This window comes from Serpula lacrymans (genome assembly GCF_000218685.1).
Source record: "Serpula lacrymans var. lacrymans S7.9 unplaced genomic scaffold SERLAscaffold_5, whole genome shotgun sequence".
Classification (NCBI taxonomy): domain Eukaryota; kingdom Fungi; phylum Basidiomycota; class Agaricomycetes; order Boletales; family Serpulaceae; genus Serpula; species Serpula lacrymans.
In genome coordinates, this window is record NW_006763294.1 from 2,272,633 (window position 1) to 2,299,619 (window position 26,987).

General features: G+C 44.1%; 7 protein-coding genes across 7 annotated transcripts; 4 read left to right on the forward strand and 3 right to left on the reverse strand.

Moving 5' to 3' along the window:
• Positions 1 to 4,885: 4,885 nt before the first annotated feature.
• SERLADRAFT_385844 (uncharacterized protein) lies at positions 4,886 to 5,281 on the reverse strand (the record flags this gene model as incomplete). Its single annotated transcript, XM_007316880.1, has 1 exon — positions 4,886 to 5,281. The coding sequence occupies one exon, from the start codon at positions 5,232 to 5,234 to the stop codon at positions 5,013 to 5,015; it is 222 nt and encodes a 73-aa protein (XP_007316942.1).
• Positions 5,282 to 6,806: 1,525 nt separating this feature from the next.
• Positions 6,807 to 7,336, forward strand: SERLADRAFT_385845 (uncharacterized protein; the record flags this gene model as incomplete). Its single annotated transcript, XM_007316881.1, has 1 exon — positions 6,807 to 7,336. One exon carries the CDS (start codon positions 6,835 to 6,837, stop codon positions 7,069 to 7,071), a length of 237 nt encoding a protein of 78 aa, XP_007316943.1.
• Positions 7,337 to 13,152: 5,816 nt separating this feature from the next.
• SERLADRAFT_436595 (uncharacterized protein) lies at positions 13,153 to 13,566 on the reverse strand (the record flags this gene model as incomplete). The annotated part of the gene is made up of 1 exon (XM_007316882.1): positions 13,153 to 13,566. The coding sequence occupies one exon, from the start codon at positions 13,564 to 13,566 to the stop codon at positions 13,153 to 13,155; it is 414 nt and encodes a 137-aa protein (XP_007316944.1).
• A 3,134-nt stretch (positions 13,567 to 16,700) lies between these two features.
• SERLADRAFT_337707 (uncharacterized protein) lies at positions 16,701 to 17,380 on the forward strand (the record flags this gene model as incomplete). Its single annotated transcript, XM_007316883.1, has 2 exons — positions 16,701 to 17,050; positions 17,098 to 17,380. Coding segments are annotated over 2 exons (633 nt in total), but the record flags the coding sequence as incomplete, so codon positions are not given.
• Positions 17,381 to 19,680: 2,300 nt separating this feature from the next.
• SERLADRAFT_407431 (uncharacterized protein) lies at positions 19,681 to 22,108 on the forward strand (the record flags this gene model as incomplete). The annotated part of the gene is made up of 6 exons (XM_007316884.1): positions 19,681 to 20,269; positions 20,333 to 20,373; positions 20,452 to 20,582; positions 20,707 to 20,918; positions 20,978 to 21,773; positions 21,904 to 22,108. 6 exons carry the CDS (start codon positions 19,681 to 19,683, stop codon positions 22,106 to 22,108), a joined length of 1,974 nt encoding a protein of 657 aa, XP_007316946.1.
• Positions 22,109 to 22,636: 528 nt separating this feature from the next.
• On the reverse strand, positions 22,637 to 25,043 carry SERLADRAFT_436598 (uncharacterized protein; the record flags this gene model as incomplete). Its single annotated transcript, XM_007316885.1, has 6 exons — positions 22,637 to 22,808; positions 22,862 to 23,099; positions 23,157 to 23,501; positions 23,553 to 23,907; positions 23,959 to 24,582; positions 24,636 to 25,043. The coding sequence occupies 6 exons, from the start codon at positions 25,041 to 25,043 to the stop codon at positions 22,637 to 22,639; spliced, it is 2,142 nt and encodes a 713-aa protein (XP_007316947.1).
• A 168-nt stretch (positions 25,044 to 25,211) lies between these two features.
• Positions 25,212 to 26,964, forward strand: SERLADRAFT_464176 (uncharacterized protein; the record flags this gene model as incomplete). The annotated part of the gene is made up of 6 exons (XM_007316886.1): positions 25,212 to 25,504; positions 25,559 to 26,025; positions 26,091 to 26,153; positions 26,211 to 26,357; positions 26,430 to 26,612; positions 26,684 to 26,964. The coding sequence occupies 4 exons, from the start codon at positions 25,648 to 25,650 to the stop codon at positions 26,535 to 26,537; spliced, it is 696 nt and encodes a 231-aa protein (XP_007316948.1).
• Between the last annotated feature and the right edge of the window lie 23 nt (positions 26,965 to 26,987).

Here is a 26,987-nt window from a genome sequence, read left to right on the forward strand (position 1 = left end):
TGCTGTCATCGTCACTTGTCCCTTTGAAAAGTCATTGTCATCCCTTTTGATTAGAGTCCTTTTGAGCACTACAGTTTGTGCATCAGGAGCCTGCTATCACTGGGAACCTCGTCACCTCAATATCTTGTCGTTCTCCAACCTACCTTGTGCTATGATTAGCAAGGTAGTGCTTGTCCATACTCATCACTAAGCCCCTATCTTCTATAATTCAACTATCCCTCCTCCTCAAAAGCCACACCCATACATCCCTGGGTTTTACTTTGAAGGATCGTCATATGTACCACCCCACAAACAACCAGAGCACCCACTGTTCTAGGAGGCAAAGCCCATAAACAAGTTCCGTGGAATCTGGGAGGATTGTATGTTAGTTCGTTTTGTGTGTGGTTCTCTAACAACAATTCTCATCTTTGACACCGTTCACTGGGTATGCTCGAAGACAATTTCAGCTAGTAACCAAAATTAAACCCAGTGATTGTCAGGCAACAAATACGAAGCTATATAACAAAGCACAATGCCTGGTCAAGTCCTTGCTGGAAGGCGGTGAATCAGGGTATGAGAATGAAGAGTATCGGTATGAGCGCAAATCCAAACTAATATTGAACTAGAGAACAGTACATCGAGTATGTACCTCTTTATATAGTGAACGGCGATGGTCAGACCGAGAAAGGGAAGAACTGAGAAAGTGGTCCGATCTATCGTATTTACTAATCGTATGAGAAAACGTATTGGTAAGGGATGTGCGATTGGCTGTATCAGTAAGCCCATGAGAAGGCGCTGACTCACAACCTTCTTCGCTTTATCAATATTCCTCCGAAGTATTCCCAGACATAGCACTGGATCGTGGCTATGTCATCTGGATATCTTCTCAAGGGTTGACAACAAGTCTACCTCATTGTAGGTACGATAGGACGTGAGTGTGAATAGAGAATAAGAAGAAAAAGGATAAAAGTAATAAGACACCTGCTGTAATCTCTAGTCCAAGGGCAAGAGGAGTGACGGGGATCGAGTCTGCTAACCACAACATGACGGGAATGCGATAAGAAAAATTGATTCTCCACATTAGCTCCCCTTTTATAAGACTCGTGTCCTCATGAGTCCGGATGCGGCACTCTGGAACTTGTTGGTAATCCAGTCAAAAAGCATCGGAGGTTTAGAAGTGGCGGTGTAGTTTTCGTAAGGACGGAAGTGAAGAGAAGCGGTAATAATCCGAGGAACGGCTGGATTCGTTTTGTGAAAAGCGGCGAGTAAATTAGCGACATGTGTAAGATTGGTATGGGGTTCCCAAGTGCGTTCGGAGACTGGATAACCATGCCAGTGAATTAGGTAGTCGAGTTCACTACCTTTCAGTTTGGTTGGTCTGGAGGCGATTATACTCTCTACTTCGTATTCGTCTACTCCTTCCACGATTCCGGGTGGTGGTCGTGAGGAAGTCGGTTGATTGAGGAATTCGGGAGCGTGGTATGGTGAGAGGATGGCTTCGTTGAATATGGGATGAATGGACTTCCAGCTCTTAGGGATATTGAGTTGATAGGCAGAGGGTCCGACCTTTTGGGTGACTTTGAAAGGCCCGAAGCGTTTATCGTCTAATTTCTTCATTGGTCTATCCGTTGTGATGTTATGTCCTTCTAACCAGACTTTATCGCCAGTTTGATATTCCCGGGAGGGGGATTTCTTACGGTCGTAATACTTTCTCAGATTCTCGTTTGCTAAAAGAAGGGAGGATTTTGTGATGTCGTGGAGTTTTTTCATTTGTTCGCCAAATTCTGCTGCAGAAGCGGATTGAGGGGACGGTGTGGTGGTGATATTTGTTCTTGGGTGTAATCCATAGTTCAAAAAGAAGGGCGTTTGATTCGTTGCGGTGTGGAGATGGTTGTTGTATGTAAATTCAGCAATGGAAAGCCAGCCTGCCCAATCATTTTGTTGATGATTTACAAAAACGCGGAGGTAGTGCTCTAGATCCTGGTTGATCCGTTCGGACTGTCCGTCTGTTTGAGGGTGGTAGCCTGTAGAGAGGCCTGGTGTTATCCCCATTAAATCATAAAAGTCTTTCGTAAATCAAGACATGAATTGAGGACCTCAATCCGAGATGATCTTTTCAGGGATTCCGTGGAGTCGTATTACATTGTCTCGGAGTTGACGTGCGTAACCAGCAGAGTCGAGGGTGACAAAGGTAGGGACAAAATGGGCCATTTTGCTAAATCTGTCAACAAAGACCTGAACGGCGGTGTAGCCCTTGGACTCCGGTAATGCGCCTATGAGATCGGTGGTGATAATCTGCCAAGGCTAATCTGGTATCAGGTTTGGGTGTAGAGGGGCGTTAGGCTTTGTCCAATGTGCTTTGGTGCGCTGACAACTCTCGCACCCTCGTACATATCGTCTGATATCTGTACGAAGACTCGGCCACCAGAGCTCTTGGTTTACTCGTTCAAACATTGTTCTTTCTCCTGGGTGTCCTGCCAGGACTTCGTCGTGATGATCTTTCAATATTCGTGCCCGTAATTTGTGGTTTTGGGGAACGTATACGCGGTCAGCTAATGGGATCGGGTAGAAACTCGTCGCGGATTCTCTCTTGATCCAGACGATCCTATCCTTCATCTTCCAGGTATCCGGCTTCTCTTTCAAGTTCTTCTTTACTATGTCGTCTGTTTCTGGAAGCTTCGACGTATATCTGGTAGGTATCCCTTTGTTGGTGGTCAAGTACTTCAAAATGTACGTCCGGGAGAAGTGTCTGATTCTCGTTATCGTTTGTGCCTTTAGGATAATTGATTCGTCTGCTTAACAGGTCAGCCTTTGTATTTTGATTTCCTTTGACGTGTTCCATTTTGAAATTATAATCTGCAAGCTGGGATGACTATCGAGCTTGGCGTCGATTATATTTCTGAGGTTAACGGAAGTAAAGGAGGTTTTGGTGATCTGTGAAGATGGTGAAGGGGTGTTTCGATCCTACAAGGTGATGTTGCCATTCATCTAGCGCCATCATGACTGCAAGCATCTCTTTATCGTAAATTTCATAGTTTCGTTCTGCAGGGGTAAGAGCTTTTGAGAGGAATGCTATGGGTCTGAATTTATCATTTTGTCTCTGGGATAGGACAGCTCCTACAGCGAAGTCAGAGGCGTCGGTTTCTAGTTTGAACGGGTCGTCATTATTTGGTATAGCGAGGGTGGGAGCAGTAGTAAGTGTTTTCTTCAACGTTTCAAAGGATGTCTCTTGTTTGTCTTTCCAGGTCCAGTCAACTTTTCCGGTGAGCACAGTGAGTGGTTTCGCAATTTGTCTGTAGTCTTTGACAAATCGTCGATAGAAGTTGGAGAACCCTAAGAATGATTGGAGTTCTCTTTTATTCTTTGGTGCGGGCCAGTCAGCGACCACTGCGACTTTTAACAGATCCATACGGATAGTGTCTTTGGAGATGATCATGCCTAAGTACTCGACTTCCTGTTTCTCGAATTCACATTTCTCTGGTTTAAGATACAACTGGTTTTGTTGCAGGATACGGAGGACTTTGGTGACTATTTGGCGATGTTCCTCAAGTGTTTCCGTGAAGATCATGATATCGTCTAAATATACAATAACTTTTTCTTCCGTGATCAGTTCTCTTAGGAGGTGGTCCATCATGGTCTGGAAGGTCGCTGGTGAGTTGGTAAGTCCGAAAAACATGACAAGGGGTTCAAACAGGCCGCAATTGGTCCTGAAAGCGGCCTTGTGTTCGTCTCCTTCTTGGATTCGGACGTTGTTGTATCCCCATCGTACGTCTAGTTCCGTGAAGTAGTTGGCACCTTTGAGTTTATCGATGAGTTCGGATATGAGGGGGAGGGTGTAGCAATTCTTTATGGTAAGCTCATTCAGCTTGCGATAGTCTTGGACAGGGCGTAGTGAACCATCTTTCTTTTTGATAAAGAAGAATGGTGATGCATAGGGTGATTTGGATACTCAAATCCGTCCACTTGTTAGGTTTTCGTTAAGGAATTCGTCTAGATGGTGTTGTTCGTCTCGGCTAAGAGGGTACATTTTGCAGTCAAGACCATTAGCCTCGGGTACTAACTCAATTGCATGGTCCCAAGGACGTTTTGGGGGAAGTTTGTCAAATGATTCTTTGGTGAAGACGGGTTCGAATTCATGGTAGATTGGGGGAACGACATCTCGGAAGGTGAGCTTTGACTTTGCCTTTTCGGAGGATTCAGCGATTTGTTGCCTTTTAGTGGCAAAAGCATTCAATTCTAGCTGTGTTATCTCCATGATTCGTGTTTCAAGATCAACGGCTAGGATTTTATCCCCTTCTTTAGGATGATACTCCGGATCATCGGCAGGGAAGGTAATCTTGTTGGTCCGCCAATCAATTGTTGGATTAGTAAGTATCAACCAGTCGTATCCAAGCAGTATGCGCGGTGAAAGTAGGGATGCTACGATGACATCTATCAAATGTTCTTTCCCTTTCACATTGATGTGAAGAGTGACATAGTGCGTTACTTTCTGGGATCGACCATCGGCTCCTGCGGCGTCAAGAGGGACGGGCAGGGGCGTAGTATTGAGGGTGTACTTGTCAATCAGGCTTCGATCAATAACTGAGTTGGTGCAACCAGAGTCGATAAGGGTTGGGACGGTGAATGTCTGTCTGTCGTCTGTGGTAGTGACTTGAGAAATGACATGGAGGCTTCGTTTTGGCATGGGGTTGTGCGGCGAGGTGTAAGCATGGATGCGTTCTACAATATTCTCTTTGTTGTGGTTCTTGAGTATCTGTATCGCTTGCAGGGTGATATGCTCGTAGTGATCTTTATGGGCCCAGTTCCGTAACAGAGCTCTTGCTCTTTCTGGTTTCTGGTCTTTGATTCGTCTGGCCAACCATTCCGGTGAATGTGGCTTTGCGTAGGTTTTGGTTACAGCACGTAGATGTTGATCAACTCGTTTCATTGCAGTCGTTGGTATCATACGAGGGTTAAGTACAACATTACAGGTCAGAGAGTCCGTGCTTACTCCTGACCTTTCTGAAAATCCTTCGGAGGCACTTCAATTTCTTTTAATGACGATGTAGTGGGAGTGTCTCTGGTTTCCTCCGTTTCCATATATCGTATTGCCATCTTTCCATGTGGGCAATTTCTAGCAATGTGGCCTTGTTCGTCACAATTGTAACAAGTAACGTTCGGGTTGGGCCGACATTGTCTCTGCGTGTTGGAACTCCCAATCTCCATAGGTACACCTGATCCTCCAAACGTTCCTGCTGTGTTTGGATGGACTGCATTCTGGGGCAGTGGTCTTTGTGATGGAGTATAATACAGTTGTTGTTGGATATACCGTGGTCTTTGCGTCTCTGTTCACGGTACTGTCTGTCGATGCTGTGGTGGGGGGTAGTTTTGGTTCTGTTGATAATGTGGTTGATATCGTTGGTACTGAGATGGCAGCCTCTGTTGAGGGGGGTTTATCTCTCCTCCTTTCCAGATTAAGTTCTTCGTTTCGCTGTTCCCATTTCCTCGCTGCTGCCTTCCATTCTAAGTACGTGGTGGGTAGGTTTTCCTGCTGCGAGATACAATCATGAAGGAACTGAGAGAGGTTGCGGCAAAGGATACTGTGAATGGACGGATAACTTTCATCTGCGTCTGGTGGTAACCCTGCTTCCATAAGTTTGGATTCGAGTCCTCCAAAATATGCGTCTACCGTCATTTCTCGCTGTTCGTAATCATGAAGGGCAATCTCTGCTTTTAACTTGAGATGGGGATCCAGGAATCCGTTATCTAATTCCTTGATGAATTCCGAGATAGTTCCCCAATTCCGTGGTGCAAATAGGTCTCCTAGCACTGCAGTTTTGTTGTTGAAATTCGCCTTCCATGTGTGACAGGCATCATTGGCTTTATCGGACGAGATTCGGGATAATGCGAAGCGGATTTTGGAGGAGTTGGTTTGGAAACTTCTGGGATAGGCGAAAAAGTAGTTTGCTAAGGTGTTCTTCCAGTCAATGTATGTTTCCTTTTTACGGATGAATTCGAACGGAGGAGTGGCAAGGACAGCCTTGCTACCTTGATTTGTTTTGTCGGTAATTGCTGCTGCTAAATCAGGCTCAAGATCTAAAGATTCCTGATTGAACCAATTGTCGGGTTGGTTTTCGGGTTCTGGAGTCGGGGGTGGAGGAAAATTTTCTGGTCCTGCTGATTGATACAGATCGTCGGGTTCTAGAGCTTCCGCAGCAGCTCCTAGAGATTGTGGGGGAGGTGTGTCAGGAGTGACCAGAGGACGGGGTTCTCGATAGGGCTCCAGGTTTTTAACAGGTTAGATAACGGGTCTTGGATAACGGGTCTTAGATAACGAGTCTTTTTTATTTAATTAAAGTCCGGGTCAAACTCAAAGTTACTAGGGAAGTCTCCTCCTTCTGCTTCCCGGGGCCTCCAGTACTCTATGCTTTGAGTAGACTCTTCGCTTTCCGACTCAGTTTTGCTGCTAGATTCTCCTCCAACTATGTCTGTTAACAAACTTTCTGTTTCTCGTTCTATCCTTTCTGCGCAAGGTGCAAAAAGCTGTTCAACCAACGGGATGAGCGGTGCTTCTCCTCTTCGACCTTGGTAGGTGTATGAATACTGTGAATAGATGCGAGTTCGTGGGCTATGATTAATAACGGCCCAGAAGTCGCTTTGGAGAACTGTAACAATGAAACATTCGGGGTGATCAGATTGTTGGTTGACGACAAATTGGGTGAGGATTTCTAAGATCCAGTAATATTCGTCGACGTATTCTGAAACGTGTCGAATATCGTCGATTTTGGTTGTGTAGTCTTCTCCGTCATGGGATTTCCTCTGAGCGGTTGCGATGAGCTGATCAAATTGTGCTAACGCAGCAACAACTCATCGAATATGATCTTTGGTAGAGGGTGTGACAATTACAATAGAAGTGCTGTGTTGAAGACCAAACTGTGGTCTGAATGTGTCAAAATCTTGGATTTTGGGGAGGTAGAGAGTTCGGCAAAGTTGTGTCAGATATTGGACAATAGAAAGGTGGTCCAGATGATTGCCGATACAGAAGTATTGGATAGGTTGGTAATTGACAGGAGAGGCGGAGTAGGTGTCGTAGTAGTCAGATGTAAAAAATGAGGATGGGATATTGTAGGTAGGTTCCTCGTGAGGCCTCTTTCTTAACACAATGCCACAAAGCAAGGTGTGTTCAAAGTCGTAAGGGAGGAGGCGGCTGGGTATGTCAGGAAAAGAAAGAGGGCGGATTCGATAAAGGTCGAGGAGGTCTGGAATATGGCTCTGCAAAATAAGTTGCAGGTTCCGCTCTTGTACGTTGGCTACTCCCTTTAAAAGCTTAACCCTCTGAGTATTCTCGTAACTTGGGCGTACTAGGCTCTTGAAGTAGCAGGTTTTTAAAGAGGCCAGCGGTACCGCATCAGCCGGCTGCGCCTAAAGACAATGTTTTGAATTGTTTTTTCCCCTTGTCTGTGGAAACATGTGATTTACCAGATAGTAGTACAAAAAATAAATCTATGGAAAACCCACAAACAAAGAAGGAAATCAGAAACAAACAGAAAGATGCCATCAAAAAAGAAAGGAAAGTACAGCCGCAGCAGAGGCAGCGGATACTAAACCTACACCCAATACAGCATGCTCTATAGAGAAAAGCACAGTAGAGACTGTAGAATGGAGGTCAGAAACCCCTCCAAGGAAAAACCTAGATAAAAAAGAAGTTTGGACCCCAGAGTGGGTTGTGGACAGGCTAAAAGACCAACAGGAAGACAGATCCATTGGAATCTTGAGCACCCGCACACATAACAAAAGAGGTAAAGAGGTAACCAGAGAGACAATGAAAGAAGTCAATCAGTTACCAAAGGAAGAAGCAATACTAGAAATCATTGGTGTCCTCCCCAAAAATATATGTCAGTGGCACCCAAGAAAATCAAATAAACGTGATGTGTAAGCTTACAACCTTGGACACCTTGAAGTCAAAGATGGTCAAAGCACTATTGGACAGTGGATGTACCAGGAGTTGCATCAACTTACAATTTGTGAAAGACAAAGACTATGAGACAAAAAAGATACCAAGACCCATACTAGTATACAATGCTGATAGTATTCTTAACAAAAATGAAGCCATCAGAGAGTTTGTAGAACTACTAATAGAGATAGATTACCATGTCAAGAGAATTTATTTTGCGGTTACCAACCTTGGAACCAGAAAGATGTTTCTTGGACACAAATGGTTAAACAAACATAATCCCATTATAGACTGGCAGAAGTTGTAATAAACCTAAGTGAAACTACAATAGATGTTAGTTTAAGGTGATCTCTAATAAATGTAATGTAACATACCTCAGCCGCTGCCCGAGAGGCTATAGGAATGACTGAGGTATTTCTATACTAAACCCCCTACTACTTATAGTTGGAGGTGCTACTCGCTACAGTATAATGACTCCTAGGAGTACAATTGTGCTCCTAGGAGAACAATGGTTACTCCATGGAGTGGTGGCTATGCTTCATGGAGAACAATGGCTGCTTCGGCAGAGACCGGGTTTATCCGGTTTTGTCAAGTTGAAGCTATCTTTTGAAAGATGTCCAAAAGAATGCAAACCAAAGATCAGAATCTTTAACCCAGAGGAAGATCCAGATACATTCTTTGAGGAGTTGAACAAAGAAGAGAAAGACAGATTAATGCAGTCAACATTTTAAACTTCAAAAACACCACCCTAGACAATTATTACTATCATATAAGGGCCCAAGGCACAATGGCACAGCAACTAGCCGAAGCTGCAGGTAAAGATAGAAAAGAAGGCAGATTTCAAAAGATAGTGCTGAAACATCTTCATCAATACAAAGACATATTTGATAAAAAAGAATTTGATGCACTACCAGAAAGAAGACAATGGGATTATGTGATAGAGTTAGTACCAAGAGATCATTCTCTTGATTGCAGAGTCTGTCTGCTGGCGAGAGGACAGCAAAAAGTGCATTTCTTAAAGAGAATCTTGAATCAGGAAGGATAAGGCCATCCAAATCCCTGTTTGTATCACCGCCATTCTTCTTTATAAAGAAAAAAAATGGAAAGCTGAGACCAGTGCAGGATTATAGGAAGCTAAATGATATCACAATCAAAAATAGATATCCACTTCCATTGATCAATGAACTTGTAGACAAACTGAGTGGAGACAAATACTTCACAAAGTTAGATATTAGGTGGGGATATAACAATATCTGAATGAGAGAAGGGGACAAACACAAAGTGGTGTTTAAGACAAATTGGGGGTTATTTGAACTATTAGTGATGTTCTTTGGACTCACTAACTCCCCTGCAATATTCCAAACTATGATAAACGCTGTCATGCACCAAAATTATTGGTAGCATAGACAGGTGTCAATAATGAAGTGGATATTCAAAAGACTCACCTTTGCGCCACACAGACGCAGTGCCACATGTAATAGTAATTAATATTGCCATTTTTGAACTTGTGGCTTATCAGCACCACCTCTATTAGGCAATTAAGTTGTGCTCACCTTTGCTTTCCATTTGGTACTTTCCACATTTTGGCATTTTGGCAAATTTTTGCGTCACCACTGGCTACACATTATGCCCTCACTTTTATTGTTTCCCCCTATCCTTTTTCCTTTACTTAGCCCCACCATGGGCCCTTAACTCTCATTTTTATTCTCACCAGGCAATTGTTTCTGGCTACTTATTCTAGTCCACTGCTCTATCACCTCCACCCTCCTCCTACTTGTCTCCTTGCTCCCCCACTATACCTGATTTCACCATTCTCTATCTGCTTTCGTTGCCAATCCGTCGACCACCACATGCCACTTTTAATATCAGCAAAGCCCCAGTGGCCAGTCCAAATTTGGCAACAAGTCCATCTTCATAATGTTGATCCGCCATCTTCCACTGTTAAATCATTGGTCGCTGTCATGCACCAAAGTTGATTGGTAGCATGGACAGGTGTCAATAACAAAGCGAATATTCAAAAAGACTCGCCTTTGCGCCACACAGGCACAGTGCCACGTGCAATAGTAATTAATATTGCCTTTTTCAATCTTGTGGCTGATCAGCACCACCTCTATTAGGCAATCCAGTCACGCTCACCTTTGCTTTCCATTCAGTACTTTCCGTGTTTCGGCATTTTGGCAACTTTTTGCGTTGCCACTGGCTACACATTGCATTGTGCCCTTGCCTTCATTGTTTCCCTTACTCCCCTTCCTTTGCCTAGCCCCACCATGGGCCCCTTCCTCTCCTTTTATTCTCACCTGACGGTCGTTTCTGGATCCCCATTCTAATCCACCTCTTCGTCACCTCCAGCCTCCTCCTCCTCATCTTCTTTGCTCCCCTACCATTTCTGATGTCACCACTTCCTATCTGCTTCTATCGCCGATCTGTCAACCACCACATGCCACTGCTGATATCAGCAAAGCCCCAGCGGCATAGGGCAACAGGTCCATCTTCATGATGTCGATCTGCCATCATATACTATCAAAACATCAGTTGCTCGTCTCGCCTGGTTGGAGTATGGGTGGGTAGTTTTTGAGCTGGAGAAGGTTCATCCCCTTGCGTTGCCCATGTTCATTGCTGTCCCATTCACTTGGGTACACTTATCTTTCATCCATTGTCTTCGCTACAGCTACAGCTACCACACACTGCCTGGGACTCACTTGTTCCAAATTGGAACTACTCCCCTCCCTCCCTCGTTTGACCAGGTAGTCCAGTACAACCAGTCCATTGGTAAGGCCATGGAACCGTCAGATTTGGACTAGGTGGTGGACCGGTGGCTCCAGTTTCTTTTTTTTCAGCAGAACATTCATTTACAGTGCGATTATTTTTGATTTTTGAATCATTTTTATGGACCCATATTTTTTTAGAATGCCTGACTGACAATAAAGGAACTGTGTTGATACTGATAGTGTTTTGCCTTGCCCTTTTTTTTACTGCATCTTCCCATGACATCATGATTCTCCTGCTCTCTTTTTGCTATTGGACTTTACTTTATGGCTGTACAAACCTGTGACATTACTCACAGCATTCATTGTTCTATCCCTTTCTTTTCCTTATTTTGACGATCTTATCCTGTACTACCTACGCAGGATTTGTCAGCGTACATTCCTTCCTTCATGTTCTTTCTCATTCTTTTTGCATAGCTATACTGTGTATAGCCTCCCTTTCTTTTACTATATAAACCCCTGTCTTTTACCTTGTAAAAAAACAAGAACTCCAGTCCAGACTTCTTCTCTAAATCTCAAGTTCACTACTCTGCTACTTGTGATCCAGTGTGGTCACAATACTTCCCACTGCTACCACTGCTGTCTGCTGTCATTGTCACTCGTCATTTTTGAAAGTCACTGTCATCCCTTTTGATTAGAGTCCTTTTGAGCACTACAGTTTGTGCATCAGGAGCCTGCTATCATTGGGAACTTTGTCACCTCGTCACATTGTCATTCTCAAACCTACCTTATGCTACTATTAGCAAGACAGTGCTTGTCCATACTCATCACAAAGCCCCTATCTTTTATCATCCAACTATCCCTCCTCCTCAAAACCCACACCCATACATCTCTGGGTTTTACTTTGAAGGATCGTCATATATATCACCCCACAAACAACCAGACCACTCCACTGTTCTAGGAGGCAAAGCCCATACACAAGTTCCGTGGAATCTGGGAGGATTGTGTGTTAGTTTGTTTTGTGTATGGTTTTCTAACAGCATTTCTCATCATTCAACACCGGGACAGCGCATGGACCGGCCTGGACCAATTATAGTCACCCAGGAAGGTGAAGAAGAAGTTGAAGTTGAACAAGTGGTGGATGCACACTTGAAGCGTGGAAAATTAGAGTTCCTAGTCCTATGGAAGGGCTATGGAGATGAGGACAAAATGTGGGAACCAGAAGCCCATCTGGACAATTCTTGCAATGCTGTTCGCAAATTTTATTCTAAGAATCCCTCAGCTCCTAGGAAGCTTAGAGGCATGGATTCAACACTTTTTAACTCCCTTTTTCAACTGATGCCCAAAAATTTAACTACCACCTCCGGTACTTGGTCTCGCCTGGAAGTTGAACCTTAAAGGGGGGTAGTATTACAATACACAATTTTCAGACCTTTAATTTTCATTCTCCTCTTCAACTTTCTTTTATAGTTTTCAGACACTGTGCCATGCGGCACTTTCCATTTTTGTTCAAACTCCACCTTCTCGCACTACACTGCCTTTTTCTTATTTTAGCTACAAATCTCTCACGCAGTGGAGCTGGTCACACGGGCTGCGACCTCTGACATCATCAGCCACTGCTTTCATCAACTGTACAGTACATAAGTACAAACACTCTGTAGCAGTATCTTAAGGGGTAACCACTCCCTTCATTACTCTTTGCTTGCCTGAGTTGTGCGCCAGAGTAACTAACTCTTGGTTGTTACACTGCTCATCCTAGAGTATATTCATTTTGATCTATTTTCAGTCAGCCTACATACTGTGGGTGTGAACAGATAGAAGTGGTCATTCTGGGTTTGAGTTAGATATAAAATTTTGTGTTTGTTCTATATTGGCCTGTATTCAGCTGAGCATCAAGATCAGTGCCAAATATTTCAACTGAGCCAACCTCACCGCAAAAAAAGTCGGATTTTCAACCATGGATATTTCCCGCCAATCTCCAGATGTTCTGGTGATATCCACAAAATATTGACCGGATATCCAAAGGTTGATATCTTCTGAGAATATGCTCATTTTTGGTGCATATTGACAAGATACCCATTGAGGACTTAGGCATTTTTCCATTTCAACTTGTAGACCTGTAAATCTTGAAATAATACATACTTATCTAGATGACTAAGTCCTGTACAGTAGAAGATAAGTCAAAATCCAATGCAATACCGCCATAAGATAGACTCTTCTTTTAATCATGAAGACAGTATATCAACTCAGTCAATTGCACCTGGCTTCAACTTTATCTATAATGTTGGCCTCTGGAATCTTAGTGGGTGCATTATCCATGACCCAGATCTCTTATAGAGACTCCGCATTGGTTGGGTCATCTGCGGTAAGTGCCCAGTTGTAATGATGATACAGTTTCTGAGTTAAGGGATCCTTAGGCCATGTTTGGTGATCTTTGGATATGCCGAATGGGAAGGCAGGTAGATTTTTTGGCTGGACATTGCTTATCCCCATGTAATGGGAAAAAGCCTTGAGGATTGCATCCTTGTTAGGTTATTAGTGGGTGAGTCTTTTTTCTATCACTCTGACAGGCTTTGACAAAACAGCATCAAGACTCTTCTGTGCTTGGTCAGTGGACATTGCACTGTTGTTAGGAATCTGGGACACTCCCTCCGGCAGATCACTGGAGCCCTCTAACACTGTCCTGTCATCACTATCCTTGCCAGCATTTTTGTTGTCAACATACTGAACACCTAATATATCAGTAAGTACATTGATTTGTTTCTTAAGGTCTTGATTCTCATGCTTCAGATGTTTGTTGTTGGTCTGTAGGAGTTGAACCTTGGCACTCAGAACCTGGAATCGTTTCGCTACAAGTCCTTTAAATCCTTTGTGGTCGGCCTTTAGCTCTTCAACAAGCTCAACTAAAGCATTCAGCCATTGGATATTTTGGTTTGGTGTGGAGGACATGGGGTTTTTGCAGGCTGGGGGTTTTTTTCTTGTCAGACTTGTATATATAAAGGAGAACAGATTATATTTTATTGCCTGCCATTGACGAGGACAACAATCCCAAGCTAGGGACAATTATAAGAACATTTCTGCCAACGAAAAAGCAGTATATATAAATAAGTATGGTAATTTGATAATTACATAATATGTACAATATTATTCAATAAATATAATGGAATTCCGAGATATTTATGCATGAATAGACTGTCAAAATGTGCTTGATATCTCATAGATATGTGGTGTAATATATGCCCATTTTGATCACATTTCAATCCTTCAACATCTGATTAACATCCGATCAACATGTGGCGAAAATCTAGACATTTTCACCACATGTTGATCATGGAAAATTCGACCTTTTCTGCGGTGCGTTGTGCTCACCTGAAGTGCCATGCTACCATCTGAGGCTAACTAAAGTAAGCCTTGACCGTTACCGGAATGAGGTCCAGCCCATGGCTCTGCCACTGGTGCAATGTTTTTGTGATATAATAAATAATAATAATAATACCACTGTTAAGTGATCAAAATGTTAAGTAAACTTATGCTGTCTGTAATGTATGTTAAGTCTTTGAATCCTATGATGCATGTTTGACTTGCAGTTCTGTCGTTGAATGTCCTTATAAGCCTGCCCTAAACTTGTGCACAGTATACTGAATTCAAGCAGATAGTTCATTGAACCTTTACATACATCAACATATATTGTAACGTAAAAAGTCTGTGGTATTACATTGATAAATTGATGAGAAATAAAAAAAGAGACTACTAAAATGGTAAAGGACGAAAATATAATCTGAGAACAAAAACACTCTCAGTAAAAAGGGTGAGAATTGGGGAAAAATCTACTTGCCAGTGATAGATAAAGCCAGTCAGAATTTTGGGATACACCACATTGATGGTACATCTGTCATTTGAACCATGTGGAAATAGCACTTTCATTTTCTCTCCTGAAGTGCAGCGAGACAATGCAACATAACATTGCCCATGTGAAAACACTGGAACATGTAAATCCAGCCCAACCTGTGTCACTGATTGACCTTGAGACTTGTTGATGGTCATGGCAAAGGCAGCACGAACAGGGAATTGACGACGTGATAGCTTGATGGGCAATTCTTCTGATGAAGGTTCCAATGTGAGGCGTAGAACAAAAGCTATCTTTCCTGCATGTTTTCCTCCCAAGACACGGCACTTCAATGCTCTTCTCTTCATCTCTATCAAAATCATGCGTGTTCCATTACAGAGTCCATTTAGGGGATCAATATCACGGAGGAGCATAAGCGGCAGGCCATATACTTGCAAGGAGTTCAAGAATTCCACAGGATAATATTCATGTCCCTCTCCAACCACTTACAGAGCTGCTAACTCTTCTCCAGGGAATTTTGTGAGCATTTCTGAATTAAGGTCACTAATATCATCATTTTGACTAATGAGTCTATGGTGTTTTCTGGCATAAGCATGTTGGCGGGAAGCTCAATAGTTCCATCTCCTGCAATTCTACAACCACCACCAACATCCAGGAGCCAGCTAGCAAAGGCTTCACTTTCTGGAGTACGGTCCAGGCGCATGTTCTGTGTGAGATAGCAGACATGGATATTTGTCCACAGTTGTGACTTTCTAAGAGAGGCAGAAATAATGTGTTGCCTTGACCCTCTTGGAACAACAGGTATTGTTTGGTCGAAGTCCCCTCCAAAGACCATTATAATGCCTCCAAATGGAAGCTGATTATCCAAAATGCCCCGCAATGTACAATCCAATGCTTCAATCCCATGACAGTGTTGCATTGGTGCTTCATCCCAGACTATAACTCCAGTATGTCTAAAAACCTCATGGAGGTCAGAGTTTTTTGGAATCCTGCGTGTGGATGTTTCATGTACAGGAATAGGTTAGTTACTCCGGTGCACACAGGAACACACTATAGAGAAGAGAGAAGGAGGGATCACCCCTCAGGTTTCAGTGAGTTAGTTAGTATACAACAGGAGGACTCGCTGAGGAGTCTCCTGGATCTATTGGGGTATATATACTGAATACATGTTTGTTTGTACATATGTACTGTACAGTTGCTAGAAGCAGTGACTGCTGATGTCATGGGGTCTAGCCCGTGTGACCAGCTCCACTGTGTGAGATACTTGTATCTAAAATAAGAATGAAGGCAGTGCCGCGCGAGAAAGGTGGAGTTAGAACTAAAAGGGGAAGTGCCACATGGCACAGTGTGAAAACTACCAAGGTTAAAGCGGAGAATGAAAATCAAAGGAAAGGTCCGAAAATGAAAAGTAAGGTAAATGGTCACATGACTGGTCATGTGACTTGGAAAAAGTAAAAGTAAAGTACGAAAAGTAAAGTGTGAGTAGGTACTGGTATGTCAATTGTAACAACCACTGTCCCCTTTGTTACTGTTGTTCCCAGTCAGTTCATATTTGAGGTATAATTTGGACACTATCTGAAAACACCATATAGCACTTAGTACTTACTTTAGTTATTTTACCCAGTGAATTGAAAGACCTTAAAAATCCCTCCCGAAGTTTTTTCAGCTCGAAATATCAAGCCATTCTTCTGTCCCTTCTTTCAAGCCATTTTTCAACCTGTAACAGCTATGTAACGCTCAAACAATAGAGCGGAAGCTCCCGAAAGTCAGATTCAGACCCAGGTGTATGTGCGCCACAGGCTGTCGAATAACGTGTTTGACACACTTCAAGAGTCCTACAATGGCCCGTCAGCAAAAAATAGCAGCAAAATGTCCCTACTGAGTGTTGAAGGACCTGGAATACGAGAATAGGATACAGGCAGCGATAGAGGGCTATAAACGGGGGCTCTACAAGTTATATGCAGAGGCTGCAAGGTTAAAAAATGTGAGTGCTTAGATTTCTGATTGATTGATCAGATGAATGTGATCTGGAGTTTAGGTTGCCCGTCAAACACTTCATGATCAAGCGAAAGGAGTGCACAAGACATACCAACAAGGTCAAGAAAAGAAACAGCTCCTATCTGCAGCAGAAGAATCGGTTTTGCTCGATTGGACACAACACTATGACACCATGGCCAACCCCATGTATCCCAAGAAGCTTTGGTCGTGTGTGCATGATATGTTGGGAAAAATCCCTGGAAAACATTGGCACTACAGGTTGATTAGCCATAATCCATCACTTGTTCTCCGAAAGCCGCAGAAACTGGACCCGAAGAGAGCGAAGAACTTCAACCAGACAGTAGTGGCTGACTACTTTGCACAGCGAAAACAGTTGAATGATATGTATGGTGGGATTCCTCCGGAACATGACTGGAACATGGACGAGAAGGGGATTCAAATGGGAGGAGGCAGGAAAGGAGACGGGACAAAGTACTTTTATAATAGGAAGCAGAAGGGATCATACCGCATCTCAGACAACAATTTGGAGCTTGTTACGGTGATAGAGTGCATTAGCGCTGCTGGAGTGTTGATGAGGCCTGGTTCCGTGTTGAAGGAGGGGCCACTGCCTGATTTAAGTGCCGTCGAGGTCATAGGAAGGTCTGTTTTCTCCAATCCTCTGCCCATATCATTTTACTAACCTCCTCTTCCAGTATATCCCATACAAAAACTGGCTGGACAAACCGTGGAATATGTGAGGAGTGGTTCAACAAGACATTTATCCCTGAGTCCCAAGTTTGCCGCATTGATGACAGGTCGGTTGTTCTTACTTTGTATGGCCATGACTCGCATGAGCAACCTGTCCTTCAAGCTCTAGCTTATAAACACAGCATCATTATCTATCGCCTCCCATCAAAAACCACTCATAAATTACAGCCACTGTCAATGATGAGAACTGCTGTTAGAAAACCACACACAAAACAAACTAACACACAATCCTCCCAGATTCCACGGAACTTGTGTATGGGCTTTGCCTCCTAGAACAGTCTGGATTTGAGTTCTTGTTTTTTTACAAGGTAAAAGACAGGGGTTTATATAGTAAAAAAAATGTAGGCTATACACAGTATAGCTGTGCAAAAAGAATGAGAAAGAACATGAAGGAAGGAATGTACGCTGACAAATCCTGCGTAGGTAGTACAGGATAAGATCGTCAAAGAAAGGAAAAGAAAGGGATAGAACAATGAATGCTGTGAGTAATGTCACAGGTTTGTACAGCCATAAAGTAAAGTCCAATAGCAAAAAGAGAGCAGGAGAATCATGATGTCATGGGAAGATGCAGTAAAAAAAAGGGCAAGGCAAAACACTATCAGTATCAACACAGTTCCTTTATTGTCAGTCAGGCATTCTAAAAAAATATGGGTCCATAAAAATGATTCAAAAATCAAAAATAATCGCACTGTAAATGAATGTTCTGCTGAAAAAAAAGAAACTGGAGCCACCGGTCCACCACCTAGTCCAAATCTGACGGTTCCATGGCCTTACCAATGGACTGGTTGTACTGGACTACCTGGTCAAACGAGGGAGGGAGGGGAGTAGTTCCAATTTGGAACAAGTGAGTCCCAGGCAGTGTGTGGTAGCTGTAGCTGTAGCGAAGACAATGGATGAAAGATAAGTGTACCCAAGTGAATGGGACAGCAATGAACATGGGCAACGCAAGGGGATGAACCTTCTCCAGCTCAAAAACTACCCACCCACACTTCAACCAGGCAAAATGAGTGACCGATGTTTTGATAGTATATGCCGACTGCCCAGTTTCTCACTCATCCTGAATTAAAGGCCGTGTTCGAACAGCAGGAGATCGAGCGGAAGGAGAAAGCCCACATAGACACAGAAAATGAGGCAAGTAAGCAGCAAGAAAACACCGCTCATAACACATGAATAACAATAGAGACTGTGATGAAAGTCTTTGACAGATTGTAACGACCAAGAGTTAGTTACTCTGGCACACACAAGAACACACTATAAAGAAGATGTTGAGGGAGTGGCTACCCCTTAAGCTGCAGAGAGTTTGTTGGTATACAACAGGAGGACTCGCTAAGGAGTCTCCTGGATTTCTTGGGGTATATATACTAATACAGAGTGTTTGTACTTATGTACTGTACAGTTGATAAAGTCAGTGGCTGATGATGTCATGGGGCCTAGCCCGCATGACCAGCTCCACTGTGTGAGAGAGTTGTATCTGAAATAAGAAGAAGGCAATGCGGCGCGAGAAAGAGGAGTTTGAACAAAAGGGGAAGTGCCGTGTGGCACCATGTGTGAAAGCTAAAGTGTACAAGGTTAAAGCGGAGAATGAAAAAGAAGGAAAGGTCCGAAAATTGTGTTATTGTAACACAGATCTCTTGCATCTTACAAGCGCAAGGAGGACCTCATTGTTATAGCCGGTGCTCTTGGTTTACCAATTGATGGGACAGTCAAAGCCCTCATTGAAAGGATCAAGTCTCACCTTCAAGGACATAAGGAGTTAGCGGATAACCCCCGGTTTGCTGGCCTTTTTGGCCATCGTGTTCAGGCCCCTGAGGGTTCTAGTCACTCCGGACAATCATCCCAATCACCCTTATATTCTAGTGTCAACTCATCTACTGCGTTTTCCCCCCAGTCTGTCCAGACTCCATATTTTTTGGCCACACAATCGCAATTTCCTGACCCCACATTTTACAACAGTTTCTCTGGCCCAGGCTGTAGTACTCCTGGGCCCTCATATAACTTCAATATCTCTGAGCGTGTTTTACCTCCCCCAACTGATGAAAATGGTGTGACAATTACATATTATAATGAGTTGGGTCAACCGTACTATGTTTTGTAGTTAAATATACTTTGAATCTGGTGAAACTGTTGTTTTGATTTTGAGTCAAGCATGAAAGCAATGCCTACTATTCTACTATTATTTCTTAGCAGTGGGACTTCGTCATTTTTTGAGGCTTTCCTCTGCCAGATCGGTGCTTCAATCCGGCATATGTGGCCTTAGTGTTAGTCTCGAGCCAGCCATTTTGGGAAGGCGCGGAATAAACCGTGCTGGAGCCACTTCCCAAACGTCTGGAGACATTTGATGGGCGACAAGTGCATCGTGTCACACCGGGACTTATTGCCTCTATCATTTGATTATCTTATCTTATCTGTCGGTCCTTGTACATACTTATACAGTTTCTCCGAGTTGCATTTTGTGATCAATGCTGGATAACATGAGTGAAGACCAAACATCCGATGACTCCCTCAGCTTCTCAGATGTCAATGAGGATACTGACTACAATCCTTTCATTGCTGATGGTTTGTTTGAGCCAGATTATGATCCACTGGCAGATAGCAACAGCTCGGAGTTCCCTTCATACACATCATCCCCCATTCAACTTGCCAACACTCACCGTTTAAAGGAGAACCTAACAGGAAGTCCCGCAGCCAAAGTTCGAGCTATCCTGGACTACATGAATTCAGTAGGCCTTGACTTACCATTATTTTTGGATTTACTTAGTTGGGATGATCACGAGTCTATCATTGACACAAAAATCTGGTATGCAAGGACTTCGTTGATGGTCAGTGCTGAGCTTCCAGGGATTTTAAAGTGGTGGCACAAACCCCCACACACAAAAGGGACTCGCAATTCCCTTGCTCATGGAGCACAACTGGTGCTCGAAGAATTTTCCTTGTCATGTGTTGCAGACATACTCGAGGCTGAGCTGGAATCCATCAAGGACATGTGCTATTGTCCCCCAGAGGATGTTTCGGAAGAAGGCCTGACAAGCCTTTACATTGAAGACATATTGTTGAAACTGTGTAGTCCTGGTTTTGGAGGCACCCCAAAATTCTGAGCCTTGCTTCAGCGACTCAACAAAACAGCTGCACAAGAGAAACAAAACACTTTGAAGAATCCTGACTTGGTGCGTAGTACAATCATCCAAAGCTATTACTAACACTGAATTCCCAATCACCAGGTCAATATTTCTATTACATTTCAGATCATGTTCTCGCGCTCTCATCATCACAGCCACTGGCCAAAAATGTTGACAACATTCCTTAAGTCTCAAGGCATCTCTGCAAAAAGCCTCGACCTCCTACGGACATTTTGCCTGACCATGAGCCATAAATGGTCTGTCCGGGCCATCAGTTCTATTTCTAAGAACAAGATGGATGAACTCTGTAAAATAATCCACATCCATCCCTTTGTGATATCTCACAACAACCTTAATATTCCCTTTCGTGTCTTTTCACAGCGAGTTGACAACAAAAGCCATTTTGATTCGGGAACTGCAGCTACCGTATTTTTACAACCAGGCGCTCCTCCAATTAAACCACTCTGCAACCGTACACTACAGGAGTATTGAGCAGCTGGACGGAAGGTTCCACTCACAGTGCAAGGCATCCTACTCCTTGAACAGGCTGCAGCCTCTTCTCGTTATTCCCGTGATCTCTACCATGTTCTTCAGTGGCTCATTACTTCACCGGAATTTTCTTTTGAAACATATCAACACTGTAATGATTCAGTGTTCAACCCATCTGCTCCTGTCCAAAGACTACCATCAGGCCAACAATATATCACAAAGCAGTACATGCTGGGAACAGTACATATTGAAGAAGCCAGCTACGAAGGCAATGAGATGCTTTTGGGCAAGTGGCTTTCCCAGCTTCGGCTGGACTCTCTTGACAAACAAAAGAAGACTGGTCTTGAACGAGTAATCCCATGGGTTGGTGACCAGCTAACAGTGGAGCGGCTACGAGGACTTTTTAGGTTCTGTGCTCAGGATCACAATTCCTTTGACCGTTTGGACTGGCTCGTACCCATCTTTGGGTGGTTTCATTTACAGATGGCATTTGCTAACTCACGGCACAAGCAGTACTTAGGGACTACAGCTGGCCGGGGCCTTATGCATACTTTCACTTTGCTCGAAAGAAAAGGACTGGGTTTTGTGCAAACCCGAGGGCCTTTCCATCAGAATCTGCACGATGCAATCACTCAAGTTGCTGAAACACACTTTTGCGCATGTTGGACAGTTGTGGGTGAAGTAGAGACCCTGGCACATCTCCGTTGCAAATCCCCAGGCCAACTTGTCCATCTTGCAGAAGAAATTTTGAAGACACTCGCATCTAGTACTGCCTTAGAGGCCATTCACCTGCAAAGCAAAAACACACAGGACGAAGTCTTGCGTCAGAGCATCCTGTGGAATTGTGATGTGTTGAGGTATATAGATTTAGAGAGGGCCATGGAATGCGGTGATGTGGGAATAATGGAGGAGACTCTGCCCCATCTTTTGTATCGTTTTGCGGGAGGTAATAACAAAAGGTATACTATTGAAGTGCTAGAGCTACTACAATGTCTGCAGCACAAATGGCCACCAGAACTAAAGTACAGTTCTCTCGCATTTTGTTGGAATTTACTAACTTGTACTTGACAGAGACTTTGTTCTTCACAGTTGCTGGTTGATGAACACGACCGGCCACCCCCTCGGATTTCTGCCTATAGACAAAGGGCAGGAACATAATATCAAGGACACAAAGGTTACATTTGGAACTGGTGGCCCAAATGCATCTTGGGCTCTTATGAAGAAAACTTCCCCAGCCATTCCCGCACTCAGAGCTGTGCACAAGCATACAGAACTTCAAATTCGGACGCTTTGACGAGGCCTACACCACTCTGACCCACTCAAGGAGAATGATATCGAGATCCTGCATAATGCATACATTGCCTCAAATATTCACACACAGCAGGATGGACGAGAGGTGAAGACTAAAGCAGATGGGACTATGGATGTTGTGACAAAAGGATCTTTCAACATACTCACAAAAGGGACATTGGCAAGATGGTGGAATAATAGAAGTTATGTTCGGGCAACACAGGAGATATGGTAGGGTAGTGACAAATGTACTATAACGAATGCCAGAACGTATTACCTGACCCACGGAGGATGAAGGAAGTCCATGAGTGTATTGTCTGTCAGTAGCATGGGAGGGTGAACAACTCGAGGCTTGAGGTAAGCGGTACTGAGAGATATACCAGAATGTATTACCTGACCCACGGAGGATAAAGTGAGTCCTTAGTATATCATCTCAAGGGGAGCAGCACTCTCGAACAAGAGGATAAAAGATAAATATATATAATCACTTGTTCTATATACAGTACTATAGTCCAAGGTATTGCACCTCCTGCTAGCCCTTGTAGGTCTCCGTATTGGGCTGAAAAGAACTGGCAAAAAATGAGGGAGTGAAAGGCGAAAACAACGGCACAGCAGTGGAGGATGAAGGCGTTAAGGTCCAGGTGGCATACAAAGTTTGAGTTGCGTCTAGCGGGACTAAGGGTGTGTTGACATTTACTTGGAACCTTACAAGAAAGAGTATCAGTGGTATCAGCCGGTAAGTGAAGAAATAACTTACTCTGAGGTACCAGGCAGTGGTACATTTTCTTTACCACTTGCGCTGGAATTGCGGACTCGGTGTGAGCTTCGTTTCTGCACTTTCAGCTCCCTTCCTATAGCCTTCTTCTCCTCTTTCACGGCCTCCCTTGCAAGCTTCTTTGCTTGGCGTTTCTCGACTTTGGCCCCTTCACAAGACTCTCGCACTTTGTCGTCCAACTGCCTCACCAAGTCCAGAACCTCACCACCATATACATCAACTAATGGCTATGAGGCCCCGAGAGATCCGCAAAGATTATTGATCGTTTTCCACAAACAATTAGAGGCTATTGATTTTGGAGTGAGATCGGGGAGAAGGGCGAGGCCAGTAAATGAGCAGTGGGGATAGTCACGCTGGCGGATCGTCACACGCCAATGGTCCAGAGCATCCTTGATGGTTTGGAGATGTTGGCCTGTGCGTTGAGTGAGTGGGGAATTCTGATCAGCAGTTTTCATCACACGCTTGCCCATTGCATTCTGTTCATGGGTAGGTGTGTCTTCCTGCTCCTTGTCGCTAGTTTTGGAGGATGTGTGAGCAGGACTGAGTGGAGGTAAAATAATATTGGAGGGCATAAGGCCCGTCGCAGTTCTGTCGCAGTTGTCACAGCAGACGCCGGTAGGTGCTAGGTTCAAACATCAGAATCTCACGCTGCCACAGAAAATGTGCAACCTACGTGTACGGCTGGGTGGATTATTGTAAAATGCATCTGCAATATCACGCCGACAACCTGTGGTTTCAATCCAGGCTCGAAGAGGCTCTTCTATTTTCTTGCAGTACGTTGGATCTTTCTGTATTCCAATCTCGTGGTCTGAGTCTTCAAGCTCATCTTCTGACTCTAAGTTCTCTTCTCCAGTTCTGCCTTTCTTTTTTTTACTAACGCGTTGAAGCACTGACACTTCAACCATCATTATAGCACGTCCTTGAAGACTGAAGTTGCGGACAGCTCGGCCTGCTCTTTGGAGCCATACTGACAGTGATGATGGGACTCCAAATTGGATCACCACCTCGACATCTGGTATGTCGAGTCCCTGTTTAATTATTAGACAAAGCAAGCTTATTAAATTGCTCCGAATGCTAACCATGCCACCTATTTTGGTCACAAACATAACCCTTATTTTTCCTTCACAAAAGTCACGCAAGACAGTTTTCCTGGTGCGTGGCGAGCGCCTGGCATTCAAATAACTGATTTGACTCTTTAGTTGGTCAGATACAATTCCATGGAGTCTCCGAAAGCCAGCCTGGGACTGACTAACAGTGTTAACAAAGATGAGTGCCCGTGGTATTTCATTGGCAGCCTGTGCATCTTTGACAATGAAATCAAGGGCCGAATAGTCTGTGGAGCCAGCGATGATGCAAAGCTCCTGCGTTACATTAGGTCGGTTGTTTCCCAAGTTCAAATGAAAGGATTTTGATGTGCTAATGTGCAGTGTTTTTTGAACCTCGGCCAAGACAGCAGGGGACATTGTAGCTGACGTTGCATATATAGGTGTGCCTAGAGGCACAAATGAACGGAGCCTATCTAATTTAGCATACACTGGCCAAAAGTCACCTCCCCACTGTGAGATACAGTGGGCTTCATCAACTATGTATCCAAGTACACGTTTCTGAAAAGCAGGTGAGCACAACAATGCATTGAATTGGGGGTTTTCAATTGTCAATTCTGGTGATGCTAACAATATTTGATATTTAAGGTCCTCGAGCTCCTACACATGCCGACGAGTTTAAAGCAACATAGAGACTCAAGAAATAGACTTACATTGTGTAAGTCTTGATTATATGTGTCTCCATTTACTGCAACTGACTGTATGCCCCATGCACGAAACTGATCGGCCTGTTCCTCTTCTATAGTTTTCAACGGCGATATAACGACTGTCATGCCATCCTTCTGTATGAAGGATGGCATGGCATAAGCCAAAGTCTTTCCAGATCCTGTGCCAGCAATAATGGTGCAGTCGAGTCCCAAAGTAAAGGCCTCAGCAGCGTCCACTTGCCATGAATAGGGGGTGCGGCCATTGCATTGTTGGCGGACAAAATTTCGAAGTGATTCTTGTAAGTCTGCTTCTTGGCCTGCTGCTTCAGCTTTCTGACAAGCCTCTACAAGGTTGGTATAGGATTTCTTTTTGATGGCTTCATGGGATAGATATTCTGTAGGGACAGTGACCATTTAATGAAGCATGGAGAGTGACGAATAATTGAATGATCATTGAATATGGGACTCGTCAATATTTTCTGATTTCTGTACTACTAAGCATAATTACATCATGATAATCGTAGTCTAAAAGCGGCAATCGTTGCCTAAAAGAGTCGAGTGTCTGTGACACTGTGACTCGATGCACTCGTCCTAAGACGAAAGTCTCCAGACGTTTTGGGAACCTCTCAGCGCGGCTTATCCCGCGCCTTCCCAAAACGGCTGGCTCGAGACTAATGTCCTGCATAGATGGACGGCCATTTCTTCCGCGATGTAGTCCTGGATTACATATCAACGACCCCCGGATGCATCCATGTCGCCGAGGCATGTGCTTGGAGCATTGGAAAGTGCTGTAGAAGTACAATGTTAATGATGTAGCATAGTAGCAGCAAGAACGGTGCAACGGTTTGGTTTGGTCAAGTTTGTTCGAGTTCAACGTGCGAATGTCTTCAATGCGGTTCGTATCTCATTATCACTGACACTAGCTCCAGTGCGTATACTACTTCGGGCACCTTAGAAGAAGTAAATTCAACCAGTTCACCTAGAAGTACCAGATAGTTCAGTGAATATCGAACCGTGGATGAACAAGCTCAAGAAGCAACAGTCGGTGGCTAGCTCAGCTCAACCGCTCAGTGGCTCGAGTAGACACCCCAGTTCTCCTACTACGACCGCAATATACAATGGAAACCAAAATGCTTATACATATAGAAGTGGATCGACGGCCACAACTCAGCCATCTATTCCAAGCTCTAGTGCTATTGTCATGGATCTCGTGCCTAGCAAAAATATCGCAGAGGTCTGGAATGCTGCAAGTTCCCCGGCGTCGATGAAGCCACGAACTTACGTCGAGCAATACTGGGCTGCAAGAGCTCTGACAGCGGAAACTATGCTAACCGCACGGGCTTCACACCAACGTGAGCTAGCAAGTCTCAAATTCTCGGAAGAATCAAAGCGCTCGGTGAGTTCATGTGCTCTACTCACATGCTGTTTCTCTCACCGACAACCAACCTGGGCTTCGTGCAGCGAGAAATAGCACTTTTGGTGCGGGCTCACGAGACCAGACAAGACAAACTTGAGAAATGTGTAGTAAGTCCAAGTTTAGGTCATATCCATTTGATCTATATCACGAAGGTACATGTTTAGGTTGCTCTCATAGCGTGCATCATGATACTAGCTGGTCTGGTCACATATATGATGATGAAATCAGCTAGTCACGTTTCCGCGTCTGCCTCTTGGTGGCCTTCCCCTTCCCACTTCACGATACCAATTTTGTCCCCTTTTACTAACGTGGTAGGTGCCTATCCTTTTGGGATGGGGTATTTTTGTTTTACTCACCCCTACAACGTTTACGATGACTCTCAGGTGGAGCAAGAAACCAGTGTTGTGGGTTCGAAAACGGTGGCAACTATTGTCGTTGTCCTTGGTGGTTTGGCGTATGCGATATTTCGACACTGGTTCGGACAAAGATAAGGCGTGCGCTGGTTCGTGGTAAAGCCACACGATAAGTGTACTACATCGTGCCACGGTACGATAACTTCTACTCCTGTACGTTGGCACGTCGATTTGGAGCCTACGATCTATATTTGACATAGGGACTGATGACATTTTGGACATAGGGATCGGAACACGGAAGCAAAGCTACCGTGGTGAATATGGTCCGCCGGATTGCCGCTTTTTCGTCGATGAGCTCGGCGTGATGACGGTATATGGGGCAAGCAGGCTCATGTGGTTTGTCTTGGGTGCTCGCGAGAAGCTTGGAGGTGCTGCGGAGGAAGGAGGGGGGTATAGTGCTGGGGTGTTTGCAGGTATGCATGCGCAGTGGTGGTGAAGTGATTAATGTACATATCGTGCTAGTATAGTGAGTGGTATATGGATATGAAGTCTGTTTTGCAAGGGCATGAGACTTTTTCGCGGAGTCTG